General features: G+C 51.6%; 1 protein-coding gene across 2 annotated transcripts in view; it reads left to right on the top strand.

The window, feature by feature from the left end:
• Positions 1 to 4,985, top strand: part of SEMA3F (semaphorin 3F) — a 123,671-nt gene extending 118,686 nt beyond the window's left edge. For both annotated transcript variants that reach the window (XM_090022894.1, XM_090022893.1), the window contains one exon: positions 181 to 4,985. In XM_090022894.1, the coding sequence (XP_089879020.1) occupies positions 181 to 633 (453 nt within the window). In that variant the 3' untranslated portion in view covers positions 634 to 4,985. The remainder of the gene's footprint in view (positions 1 to 180) is intronic.
• Positions 4,986 to 13,043: the final 8,058 nt, after the last annotated feature.

Below are 13,043 nucleotides of genomic sequence, written 5' to 3'. Positions count from 1 at the left end.
GCAGCTGGGGATCAAGCCCAAGTGGGCTGTGGGAAGCTAAGGGGAGTCTAGATTGGCACCTGCCAGCACTGATTTGACTTTATGCCACCCTCTCTTTGATGACCCAAGCCTGTGTGTTCTCTGCTGCACCTGGCCGTATTTCTCTTCCTAATACCCTCATCCCTTGCATCTCCTTTCCAGCTGCGCATAGAGGGCCGAGTGCTGAGGACAGAGCAGGGCTTGCTGCTGCGCTCCCTGCAGGTATCCGACAGCGGCCTCTACTCCTGCACGGCCACAGAAAACAACTTCAAGCACACAGTGGCCAAGGTGCAGCTGCATGTGCTGAACAGTGAAACCGTCCATGCCGTGCTCTTCCATTCAGAGACACCCGGTCTGCGGGCTGATGGTGACATCTCCGCGGCAGCCATGAGGGCTGGTGTCCCCGGTGCACCCGGACCGCACTACCAGGACCTGGTACAGCTCCTCACCCAGCCTGAAATGGGACTCATCAACCAGTACTGCCAGGGCTACTGGCGGCATGCAGCTGCCAGCCATAAGGAGGTGCTGGCAGGCCTCAAAACCAAGGAGCAGCAGGACCAGAAGAAGCCACGAAACCGCCGGAATCACCAGCCAGACATGGACCAGCACACATGAAATCACCACCATGGACTTTGTTATAACAGTGCTATATTTTTCCCCCCTTTTAATATTGAAATATCTATAAATATATATATAAATATATATATATATATTATACACACACACACACACACACACACACGCACTCCCCACCTCCCTTTCAAGACAGTATTTATTTGTAGGTTGTACATAATCCGTGGGAGACACAATCTCAGCCTTCCCCTGCACCACTGCCTCCTGGGTATAGTAGCAAGGAGCCCAGAGGTACCCTGTCCAGCAGCTTGTTCTTTCCTCTTCCTAACTTCTAAGGTACTGTAAAATAACTGGCACATGTGGAGCGAGGAGGCGGAGCTAAGGCACAAGCCCCGCCCCTGGGGACTTGGTCCAACAAGAAGGCCACGCTGTTGTTTTTAACGTGAGATTTCTCCAGGATCTGCATGACCTGCCCAGTGTCTCAAAGGCACTCCAGAGTCTTGAGGCCTGGAGGGGGCTCTGTCCTTAGTCTTGTGAGGAATAGGAAAATGTTGCTTAGTTAAGATCGCTGAAATACCTCATTTTAGCATGTGCTGTTTTTGGGGTCACCCCAGGCACTAGCCTGTGAACTCTACTCCAGGGCTAGGTTCCACTCAGTCACCTCCTGCCTCCAACTGAGGCTCCATTGAGGTATTACCTCATGGCAGCAGAAAGCTAGGAGAGGGTGTCTGGTTTGGGAAGAAGAAGTCTCACAGGAGAAGTGATAGGGTCATGGCCCACCTTGATGGCCTTCTCACTGAGAGCATCCTTCCCCAGTCAGAGTGGGACAAGCTTGGTGACTCAAGGAGGGAGAAGAGAGTTCTCAGTGAGACCACTGGGACCAGGAAAGCCTGAAGAGACCCTGAGAGGTACCTACCACACCTGCCCACCCTGTGGCAAGTAGTGCTGAGGCACACAGTAGTAGACAAGTCATCCAGACTGGGGGACTGTCAATTGCAAAGCGGTGGAACAGGGGAACAGCACCTCTGGATTCTGGCCTCAAGTGTCCACATGGACCAACATGCCTTTCGGACGGCGTGTGTGGATCAGACCCACCTGCTCTCCACCGAGGCAGCCTCGGGGAGCGATGAATCCTTGTGCAGCAGGAGACTTTAACAGAGGAGCAGGGGATGGAAAAAGGTGTGGCGATGGTGATATGGAAAGACTGATTGGAGGGGAGCAAAGTGTGGTTAGGGACTGGCAGTGGGGCATCTGGCACTGAGGTTCTAGGCAAGTCCTTGCATTTTGATGTGCTTTCCCATCTGACTACCTAGGATTGTTTAAGGAATAGTCATTTTGCTGCCTTCTCCATACCTGTGCTTAGCCTGGCAGTGCCAGCCTCTGCAGAGGACCTTCAGGAATGAGCTCAGGGGTTGAGGTGGCACTGAACTGAGTGGCCTTTGCCAGCTGGAGGACCTGAACAGTAGGTCGCCCAGTACCTGGACAGATCTGGCCATGTTGGATGTCTCTTGTGGAAGTTTTACTGTAAGGCAGGAGTACAGAAGAGTAGAAAGAAAACTACCCCCCCCACTCCCCCAAACACCCTTTGGAAGGAGTGAAAATGGTGAGGGAGTATGGACTAGCTGATAGTACCAAGGGAAATACAAAACCAAGGCCTAGCAACCTATAACTTCACTCTGACAGATCCCAGGGTACTTTGCAAACTAAATGTACTGGGGGTCACTTCACTCACTACTTCAAGGAAAGATGGGCAGCGGCTATTTCAGCAGGGTGCAGCCATGCTAGCCAGGCAGCAAGGGCAGGGGGAACTCTGAGTCAGATGTTTGGTGAGGTGTTGGTGGGATGTGGCCAGTGTCCTTATGCTACGGGTTTCCACCCGCCCCAAAAACCACTACCTAAATGGGCTGTTATTTGCATTGCTGACTTGTGTTTAGGGACAGAATCTGAGAAGGAGGAAGGCAGATCATGGAAGCATTCCCATTATGGTAAGGGGTTTGGAGGGGGAAGCAACTGGACGGGCCTTGGGATGGGAGAAAGCTGGCCAGAAATGGGAGTCTGGATCTAGGCTGCTAGGCACATGCAGCCCCTGTGGATCATGGTGGTCACCACGAAAGGCCTCCGTGAGCCCCAGCCTGGGGTTAGCATTGGTCTGTTAGCTACACTGAAGCCATGACAGCATCTCTCTTACTGACACAGCCCCAGGCAGCAAGGGCTAGTCATGGACTGGTGAAGCTGTTTGCACTGCATTCCTTGGCAACTGGTTCGCCACCCGATCACCCGTCACACCTCAAGCTGTCTGGAAAGACCAGCTGCCCCAGCAGAGCGCATCCGCTGGTGCTCCTCTGCTCCTTGGGCTGCGGGCTTGGGTCAGGACTCTGGATGGATGAGGGAGATAATAGCAAGGGCATTCCTGACTCTTACTGCCCAACCCATCTCGCTGTGGGGACAGGGTGGTTCTGGTATCTCAGGAAGAAACTGGCACTTTGCTGCACCTAGCTAGCAAAGTACTGGTGACTTCAGTGGAAAGGGCCTCTGACAGCGGAGGAAGCAACCTCCTGGCTGCTTGGATGTGGGTTTCCCTGCCTCTGAGCGAGGAGTCCTATGCTTTCACTGCTCACAGAGTATGGCCTGACCTTGCCGCAGCAAACATGGTCAAGGCCTGGCCATGATGCCAAAAAGTAATTGCAGCAGTGCAGTCTAGGAAAAGCCTGGCAGCTACCCCATAGTGCTTCAGTGCAGGCGGGGAGCACGGGAGGCCCCGCACACAAAGCAGCAGCACAGAAGGACAGGCGGGGCAGCCTGGGCCATCTCCACTCCCAGAGAGGGGTCGGGGAGAAGAACCGCCGTCTGTGAACCCAGGCCCAAGCAGGGAGGTGTTGGCATTGTTGCTGGTTACGCTGCTGTGTGCCTTGCCAGCCTGTCCCCAACACACTGGTCCTGCCTCCCTCCTTTCTGGGGTGGGGGGGCACAGGATAACAGCACTGAGGTCAGTCTTCCAGGTCGGTCTGTCGCTTCCTGTGCCTACAGCCACCTGCCCTTGGGTGGGCAAGGGCAAGAGGCCAGGCAGATTCTTGTCCACCCCACAGAGAAGCTGCAGGAAAAGGTGGCAGAGACTTCACACAGTTACCCCAAAAGAGAGTGAGGAAGTGGGAAGATGAAAGGGAACACATCATAGGCTCATTGCACTAGCACAGTTTCCACTGTTGTGTCATCATCTTTGGAGATGCAGGACATGCTTAATGGCACTGTCCCAGGGCTGTGTCCATCCCTGTTCACATGACGGGCACTGGCAGTTTACCGCTTCTGAATACCACGTTTCTTTCCCCTAACATAGCTCTTGGAGCCCTCTTGTCAGCTCAGATCAAGCGTAGTGTCTATGCTTGCCTGGCAAGGGAAACACCGTGACCACTGAGGTGGTCTGCCTAGTCACACCTGGGGAAGACCGCACAGGGATAGTAACTGCCAAGCTAATGTATAGCAAACCTCCCACTTAGCTGCTGGAGTGGGAAGGTCTTGGCTTCATGCCCACTTTATGGAAATGGGAGACTCCTACCTAGCTTGCTCTTGCAGCCGTATGGATGAGGGCAAGCAAAACACAGGGCACCTGAAGCCCAAGTCTCTGGGCCTGGGCTTGGGCATGCAAGTAGGATGCCTGCCAAAGGATTTGGAAACATCTGAAGCCCCGGGTGTTTGCCGGTAGTAGGGCCACTTATGGTTCTGGGCTGACTCATGGATTTGGAATTTGATTTGGCAAATTTGGCTTGGAATATGGAAAATTTAAATATTTTTTTTAAAAAGCTCTTGGAGCCCTCACAAGAGAGAGGGAAGGAGCAAAGCATCTTGGGAACAGCTATGCAAATTAAAAAGCAAGCAGCAGAAAGTCAGGCCCTCCGAGTCCTTCCCTTTTGGTCCCAGCAGTTTCAAAACAATGGCATACATTGCTGGGGGCAAAGGAATAGCATGCTCCCAGTAGTCAGCATGTCAGCTCTTCCTTCCCAATTCAAACCAGCAAAACTCAAATTGTGTCCAGTGGTTCCCTCTGCTGCTAAGGCCTCTTAACCCCTTCCAGACAGACTGAGCCTTCAGGATCCAGTGGGCCTTCCCTTGGACTGAACTACATGTAGTTCATATTGTGGGTTTGGACTATGAGGTTCCCAGGTCCAGCTTGTCTTTCCTTGCTCTCCTCCAGGCTGGCTGTATGTGCCGGCTTGACCCAAGCGCCTGTGCTCTCTGGTGTAAATAGTTGTAAATGGAGAATGTAACAGAAGCTGAAAAACAAAGCAGTCAATGAACCTGCTCCTGGCGGAGAAGTGGAGCTCAAAGGCACATCATGCCTATAATGTGAACTTCCTGTGGATGGGAATGAGCTAATAAACACTGGCTTTGTTTATGGATACTCTGCCTCTGCCTTTTTCTTGCTTGCTGCTCCTCTCCCTTCAACAGGATCTTTTCTGCCCCAACAACACTGGAGCTGTAGGACCAAAGCAATCCACAGGACAACTGTGATGTTGCACATGGAGCTCCCCCTTCCACGGTATGGTTGGTGCCCTGCCCTAGTGCCTGGTCCAGAGAAGAGGGTAAAAGCCTGTATGTCACTAGCTAACAGAGCTGCTCCTTCACCTTAGGTAGGAATGGCCCATATTTTTACTGCTGATGGTCCAAACTTGGTTCCCCAACAATAACTCTTGGGATGGGGGGGTGCTTACACATGTCCAAATGGTGTGCATAGCTGAAGGCACCACATACCAGGCATGCAGATGGACAGCATGAAAAGCAGTTCTGGAAGCTAAGAACTCAGCTTTGGTGAAAAATGTCATCCACTCTTGCAGCCAGTGGAGGGCAAGTCCTGGAGGGCAGGGCTGATTCCAGCCAGCAAAGGGCAGCGTGGAGTTGAACACACCTTCCTTTGCGGCTGGACTTGATGATCTTCCAAGGTCACTTCCAGCCCTACTGTCTATGAAATCTATGAAATCCTACTAGTTCAGCTGCGGAAGTCACGCCTGGTGGGGACAAATGCAGCTGCTACTAGCCACTGGCTCCTACAAATCCATGGTCCTGAGCACATGATCCACAGGGAGACAGTCTGGTTGGGATACTCATTGTCTACCTGGAGGGTAAGGAACCCCAACTGAGTCTCCTTAAAAGGCAATATCCCAACACAGCATTGCTTGCCTACGGTGTCCATGTTGGGGAAGGCTGTGTTGGGGTCTGAAACCATGAACAAAGACAACAGGGATGAATCAGCCCCACTAGGGCTGACAGGAGAGGCCTGAGACAAAAGGCCATTAGAAGATGCTGCTCTGAAACAAAGGGTTGGGCAAAGGCACATCCATTTCCCTGAAAAGTCTCAGTTGTTGAGGAAAAAATTAAAAGAACAATGGTTGACATTCAGGGAAGTTTTCACTGCATGCCACAACAAGATCAGGCTTGCTGCATATCAAGATTTTATGAAACTGTCTGGGGCTGAAACATTTTAAAACTGTGAGTTCCTTTGGGTGGGGAAGACCCTGTTCCTTGACCTTCCCCTTCCTCCCTGCCCCTTTTCCCTGCCCTCTCCTCCCACCCCAGTTGCTCCCAGCAAGAGTCCCACTCAGAAAGCTTGCCCCCTTCCCCCTCCCCGCCAGTAGATAAGGTGGCCACAAACACGGATAATGCATATTATCCATCCCCTCCAGGCATAGGTAACTGGTAGTGGGGGCATGGAGGGGCATGTGCCCCCCTCCCCACCCTGAGATTGGCCACCACCACCACTGGCTTCTGTGGCTGGTTGCCGCTTGCCACACACACACACACACCACAGACACACACACACACACGCGCGCGCGCACTCTGCCCTCGCCATTCACGCCGCTGCCAGCTTCTGCGGGTGCTCACTACCCCACTGCTGACACTGCTAACACTGCTGCCCACAAACTGTGCTCCCCCAGTCTCAGGAGGCACCAGTCACCCATTCCTCTAGGACAAGCCAAGATTGCCACCAGACAGCACCAATCTGCTGCAGGCCAGCACCTCTTACGTACTGCCATCAGTTCACCCAGCCCCCATACAGAGCTGGGTCAAAAGCAAGACCTGACAGAGAAAGGGCCAGCTCCACAGGCCAAGCTCTGGATCCCAGGAGAGGGGAGAGAGGTGTGGCAGGACCCAGACACAGTTGCTGCAGCCACATCAAGGAAGTCTAAGTGCATAGGATTCCTCAACTTGCTGGAGCTCCTCGCCTCAGCAGGGAGGGGGATCTCTGAGGCTGTTCCCCAGTCCCTCTTGCCAGCTCTGGCCACATTGACCCTGGCACTCTCTGGTTCAGGCTTGCTGAGCACAGGCCTGATGGAAGTCTAACCCAGGGGAGCACTGGGCCAACATGGAGGCCCCTACAGGCAGATCTCCATGGGGACAGCTGGATCCAGAACACACACATTGCACTGACCTAATGCACCCTGCTGCCTTGACTTGTCCAGCACATTCCTGCCTTTTAGAGCTGTGTCTACACAGTGCCATGAAACCTTTCAAATGCAATTTTCATCCTAAATTTAGCAAATGGCCCTGCATCGGCCAAGGAATGTTCCTGAGGTGGCAGCGATGTCCTGCTGCAGCTACTGAGAGCAATGCTGTTAGCCCAGTCTTCACCACCACACTGACAGGGCACAGGCAACAGCCATTTCCATCAGGCCTCAGACCCATGCCACATTCAGGTCTGCATGCCTCCAACCCGCATGCTTCTTGCATGATCCTTTCCCTGGGTGCTGGACATATACCACAAGTGACAACCCCATCAAGCCTCAGAGTCAAAGGCCCGGGGGACAAACCCAGGGTCTCCTGAAAAGACCTGAAAGCCTTATTCTATATACCCCAGCAGGGAGCGCTATGAGGGATACAGCAGAGGGGAAACCATAGAAATCATAGAAAATGAGGGTTGGAAGGGACCTCAGGAGGTCATTGAGTCCAACCCCCCACTCAAAACAGGACCACCTCCAACTAGATCAGGGGCAGGCAATTATTTTAGGCAGAGGGCCACTTAGTGAGTTTTGAGAAGCCATGGACAGCCACATGATAGGCAGCCAGGGGCAGATAAATATTCATTTTCTAAATTTTTTAGGGGCCCCACAGGCCAGATGGAATGGCCTGGAGGGCTGCATGCGGCCCCCAAGCCACATTTTGCCCACCCCTGAACTAGATCATTCCAGCCAGGGCTTTGTCAACCTGGGCCTTAAAAACCTCTAAGGATGATCAGGGGGCAGCAGGGCAGGCCCCACGAGCGGAGGCTACGGGACCTGAACCTGTTCAGCCTCCACAAGAGAAGGCTGAGGGGGATCTGGTGGCCGTCTATAAACTGGCCAAGGGAGACCAGCAGGCAACAGGAGAGTCCCTGTTCCCCCAAGCACTACCGGGGGTAACAAGGAATAATGGCCATAAGCTGATGGAGAGTAGATTCAGACTAGATATCAGGAGGCACTACTTCACTGTCAGGGCGACTAGGATCTGGAACCAACTTCCAAAGGAAGTGGTGCTGGCCCCTACCCTGGGGGTCTTCAAAAGAAGGCTAGATAGACACCTTGCCAGGGTCATTTGACCCCAGTACTCTTTTCCTGTGGCAGGGGGTCAGACTTGATAATCTGCTCAGGTCCCTTCCAACCCTACCAACCATGAAACTATGATGGAGATTCCACCATCTTTCTAGGTAACCTGTTTCAGTGCTTCAACACCCTCCTAGTGAAAAAGTTTTTTCTAATATCCAACTTAAATCTCCCTTGGTGGACCTTGAAACCATTGCTCCTTGTTCTGTTATCTGCCACCACTAAGAACAGTTTAGCTCCGTCCTCTTTGGAATCCCCCTTCGGGTAGTTAAAGGCTGCTATCAAATAATCTCTCAGTCTTCCCTTCTGCAGACTAAATAAGCCCAGTTCCCTCAGTCTCTCCTCATAAATCCTGTGCCCCTGCCCCCAAACCATTTTTGTTGCCCTCTGCTTGACTCTCTCCAACTTGTCTATATCCTTTCTATAGTGGGGGGTGGCAAAACTGGACACAGTACTCCACTGCAGACTAGATCAGAACAATCACTTCCCTTGATCTGGTGGTAATGTTCCTACTAATGCAGTCCAGTATGCCATTAGCCTTCTTGACAACAAGGGCACACTGCTGACTCATATCCATCTGATTGTCCACTGTAACCCCAGGTCCTTTCCTACAGAGCTGCTGCTTAGCCAGTTGGTCCCTAGGCTGCAGCGGTGCATGGGATTCTTCCATCCTAAGTGCAGGACTTTGTATTTGTCCTTGTTGAACCTCCTGAGCTTTGTTTTGGTCCAATCCTCCAATTTGTCTAAGTTACTCTGACTCCTAGCTCTTTCCTCCAGTGTATCTACTACACCCCTCAGCTTGGTGTCATCCACGAACTTGCAGAGGCTGCACTCCATCCCATCTTACAGATTGTTATTGAAGATATTGAACAAAACAAGTCCCAGGACCGACCCCTGGGGCACTCCACTTGATATTGGCTGCCAACTAGACATTGAGCCATTGATTACTACCCATTGACCCGGACAATCCAGCCAGCTTTCTGTCCATCTTACAGTCCAACCCATACTTCCCATACTTCCTCAGCATGTTTCCAAGAATACTGTGGGAGATGGCATCAAAAGCCTTGATTAAGTCAAGGTATATCACATCCACTGCTTTCCCTACATCCACAGAGCCAGTCATCTCACCATTGAAGACAATCAGGTTGGTCAGGATGATTGTTCCTAATCACCTTCTTCTCATCCAAGTGCTTAGAAATAGATTCTTTGAAGACCTGCTCCATGATTTTTCCAGGAAATGAGGTGAGGCTGCTGATATGTAGTTCCCTGGATCCTCCTTCTTCTGTTTCTTAAAGATGGGCACAATTATTTTCACTTTTACAATCGTCCAGGACCTCCCCCAATCACCGTGAGCATGCAAAGATAATGGCCAGTAGCTCTGTAATCACATCAGCCAATTCCCTCAGCACCCTTGGACACATTGCATTCAGCCCCATGGTCTTGTAGAAGTCCAGCTTTTCTAAACAGTCCCTAACCCAGCAGTTCCCAAACGGTGGGACGGGTACCACCAGTGGTACGCAGACAGCATGTCAGTGGTACACATTAACAGATTTATTATAATTACTTTATATGACAAAAATTTTCCTGGTGATACTTAAGGTTGTATCGGTTTAAATTAGTGGTTCACAATCTGTCAGAGTCTGCGAATGACTGCCCCAACCTGTTCTTTCACCACTGAGGACTGCTCACCTTCTCCCCAAAACAAAAGGAGCAAAAAGGAGACAGTCAGGTCCCAGGCCTTCCAGCAGTGGGCACTAGCTCTGGAGGAGATCCCAGCTACTCCAGGCCCAGAAAAAGAGTGGTGTAGAGGTAAGAGCAGGAGCACTACCTATGGGGGAGCTCCCAGCAACTCCAGCCTCAGCAAGAAACCATGTAGGGAGTGGGGCTAGAGGGCCAGGTGGATCAATAGTCCTAGATACTCCAGCCCCTGTCCCCTCTTCTCCCCTCCCCTCCCCCTCCCCTCCTGCTGGGTTTCTCCTGCTTTACAGCGGCCATAAACTCCCCTGTATATCACAAACCCAGGTAATTTATTTCCTGCCATGTCTGTTTATGAGCCGACAGGTCACAGCTGTGGCCAGGGGGGTGTTGTGTTTCTCAGGCCTGGCCTCTCCGGCCCACAGACAAAGACTCCTTGTTCCTCCAGCTCCTTCCACCCTCCTGCTCATCTCCCACTCCTGGACGCAGGCATGCAGCAGACAGGGAAGCAACCTCCAGAACCGCAGGAACAGCTGCATGGGGCATTTCTTGGCCCCATGTGCAGCTGGATACTGTAGTGGGGATGCCAGTAGACAGCTAGAGCTCTGCTCTGCCTGGTGCTCTCTCTCAAGGGGGCTTGGTCTATGGGATCCCTATGGCCCACAAGGGCAGAGGATGCTGATAGCATGGGTGAGACTCCTGGTGTCATGGCCTGGCTCATCAGGCAGCAGGGATAGGTAGATGACCTGGGATTCCCCAGTGAGGTGCTGTTGGCTTCCCCCCACTCCACAGCCAGCTGGGAACACACAGCATGTTTTTCCACAGAAGTCCTGCCCTGTTCAGCTCACAGCGGGTAACGAGGCTGCAGCAAAACTCCAGACCCAGGCAGCTTCCATCGGGGAGGCAGGGCAATTCACCCCTGCGCAGGTGTCCCTACAGCAAGCCCAGAGCAGGACCTGGCCCCAGCTGGGCTGAATGAGGCAGTCAGGGCAGCTAATCCCTTGAAGCCACAGGCAACAGGCCTCATCCACTCCAGCCCTTAAAAGCCAGGCCCAATACACAGTAATAGCAATCTAGGCAAAGGTGAAAGGTCTTGCACTTGACCCTCCAGGTGCTTCCTTGCTGATTCTGTTTTTGACTTCTGATTCTGGTAGGACCCTTGGCCTGCCCTGATTCTAGTTTTTTGCTCTTGATTCTGGTTAACCTCTGGTTCTGGCTTTTGGTTTCTGATCCTGGTTAATCCTCAGTTTACCCTGTCTCTGGCTCTGGCTTTTGACCTCAGTCTGTCTTGACTTTGGCTATGGCTTCACTTCCATTTCCAGCACCAGGTGCCTTCCTACCCCTAGCTCCTGGGAAACCAATCTGGACTGCACCCATGCTTCAGGTGCCTAAACACCAGAGCAGACCACCCAATGTCCTGTTCCTAATGCAATGTGGTGCTGCTCTAGGGATGAGTCAGCTCTGAGCAGCGAAGGACCCTGCCTCCTCTGCTTCAGCAGCTATAATTTATGCAAGAAGTGAGGCAGAGGACTGCAGGATGGGCATTTCAGACTTCTGCAGAACTGGATGCAACTTCTCAGCCACTGAAAAATATCAGTCAATTGGACTGAAACCATTCCCCAGTTGGGGTCAAATTCTGTGAAGAGTTTCCTGTGATAAAATGCTATGTCATCATGCAACCGAGACTGTCTCATGCTGCATAGGAGCAAGGGCGCTAATGGAAGATTGCACTGAGGGCATCCTTGATTTTTGCAGCCTTAATAGTGTGTGTGTGTGGGTGTGTGTGTGTATGTGTGTGTGTGTGTTTCTATGTGCACATGCATGATATTTCCTAGGGATTTTTTTTAAAAGTAACGGGAAAAAATTTAAATCCCACCTATGGCATCATATTGGTTGGAGTAACATGGGCCCTTTATGGTAGGGATGGGCCCTCTGTTTCCATCTCCAGATGTCTGCCACTTGAGCTAACAGAGTAGCAGTGAGCAGTGGTGGATTGATATCCACTCCCCAGGCTACCATTCAAACAGTGAGATGCACCCTTTGTCTAAGCTCTTTCCCAACAGCAGAGAGTGGCGGGGCTCTAGGCTCCTGCCTGTTCTCCCAGTGTCTGACCCTTCCTACCCTATCCCCTCTGACTGTCTCTTCCCCACTCCTGGCTCCTTGTCCCAGTCCCAGACCCCTTGTCCAGCTCTTCTCAATCTGTTCCCTTCAACCATTTCTCTGCTACTAGATCCAAGTTCCAGCCTACTTATCCTGTATCAGTTCTCCCCTGATCCCCATGCTCTACTCTGCCCTGTTCCTAGCTCTAGTACCCATCTATTTGTCCAGTCAATCCCCATTTCCCTGCCCCTAGGTACTTTGCAAACTTGCTTCCCCTTTCTCCCATGCTGTTCCTCCTAATCCTGATGTCCATCCCATTTTCCTTGTCCAGGTGGCCCCAGTCCCCTCTCCCCATCTCCTCATTGGAGCTGTTCCCACCCAGCCAAATGGCTCCCTTGTTTTCACTGCCCAGCTAGTCCCAGATTCTTCACTCCCGCCCTCGCCCTACCAAACTTCTTATTCCAGTCTACTCTTTGTCTGGGTTTAGTCTCTAAATTTCAAAGCTTTATAACATGACCAAATTTGGGTAAGTTATGGGGATGACAAGAAGCATGCCCTTGGCTGAGAGACTGGTGCCTGTCCCTGAACTTGGGAAAGCTAGAACAGTTCCAAAAATAAGGTTGCCATATATTTTCACCATGGGCAAAGTGATGCCTGTTTCCCTGGCCCTGTCCTGTGAAATAACAGAACCATTTTGGTTGATGTAGTCCAACAGGGCAGATTTCAGCCCATTCAGTCAGAGTTTGGCAGTTTCAAGCAACTGAAAACAGACAGTATGGACAGACAGACAGACACATAAGGCACTTCAAGCTCTGCCTTTTTTTAGGTGCTTTTAACTTGCATACAGATGTACAGCTGCCTCCCAGCTGAAGTATCACTATGAAGCACTTCAGCGTTATCCTTGTTTCCTCCAGGGTCAATTTTGGTAATTCAGACTGATTTGTAGCACTGGCACTTTCATCTCTCCACTCAATTTTTATAGTGCTCTAAAGTTGATTAAAGTGCTATAAATATTACATCTGTCCATGAGAGTCTGCTAATGAGCCATGCTGGACAACCTGATAGGCAGTACTCTATACTCTAGGATGG

This window comes from Crocodylus siamensis, chromosome 11 (genome assembly GCF_052110815.1).
Source record: "Crocodylus siamensis isolate JL-2025a chromosome 11, ASM5211081v1, whole genome shotgun sequence".
In the NCBI taxonomy this organism is placed as follows: Eukaryota; Metazoa; Chordata; order Crocodylia; family Crocodylidae; genus Crocodylus; species Crocodylus siamensis.
The sequence above is the reverse complement of the archived record's forward strand: the minus strand, read 5'-3'. Positions and strand labels throughout refer to the sequence as shown.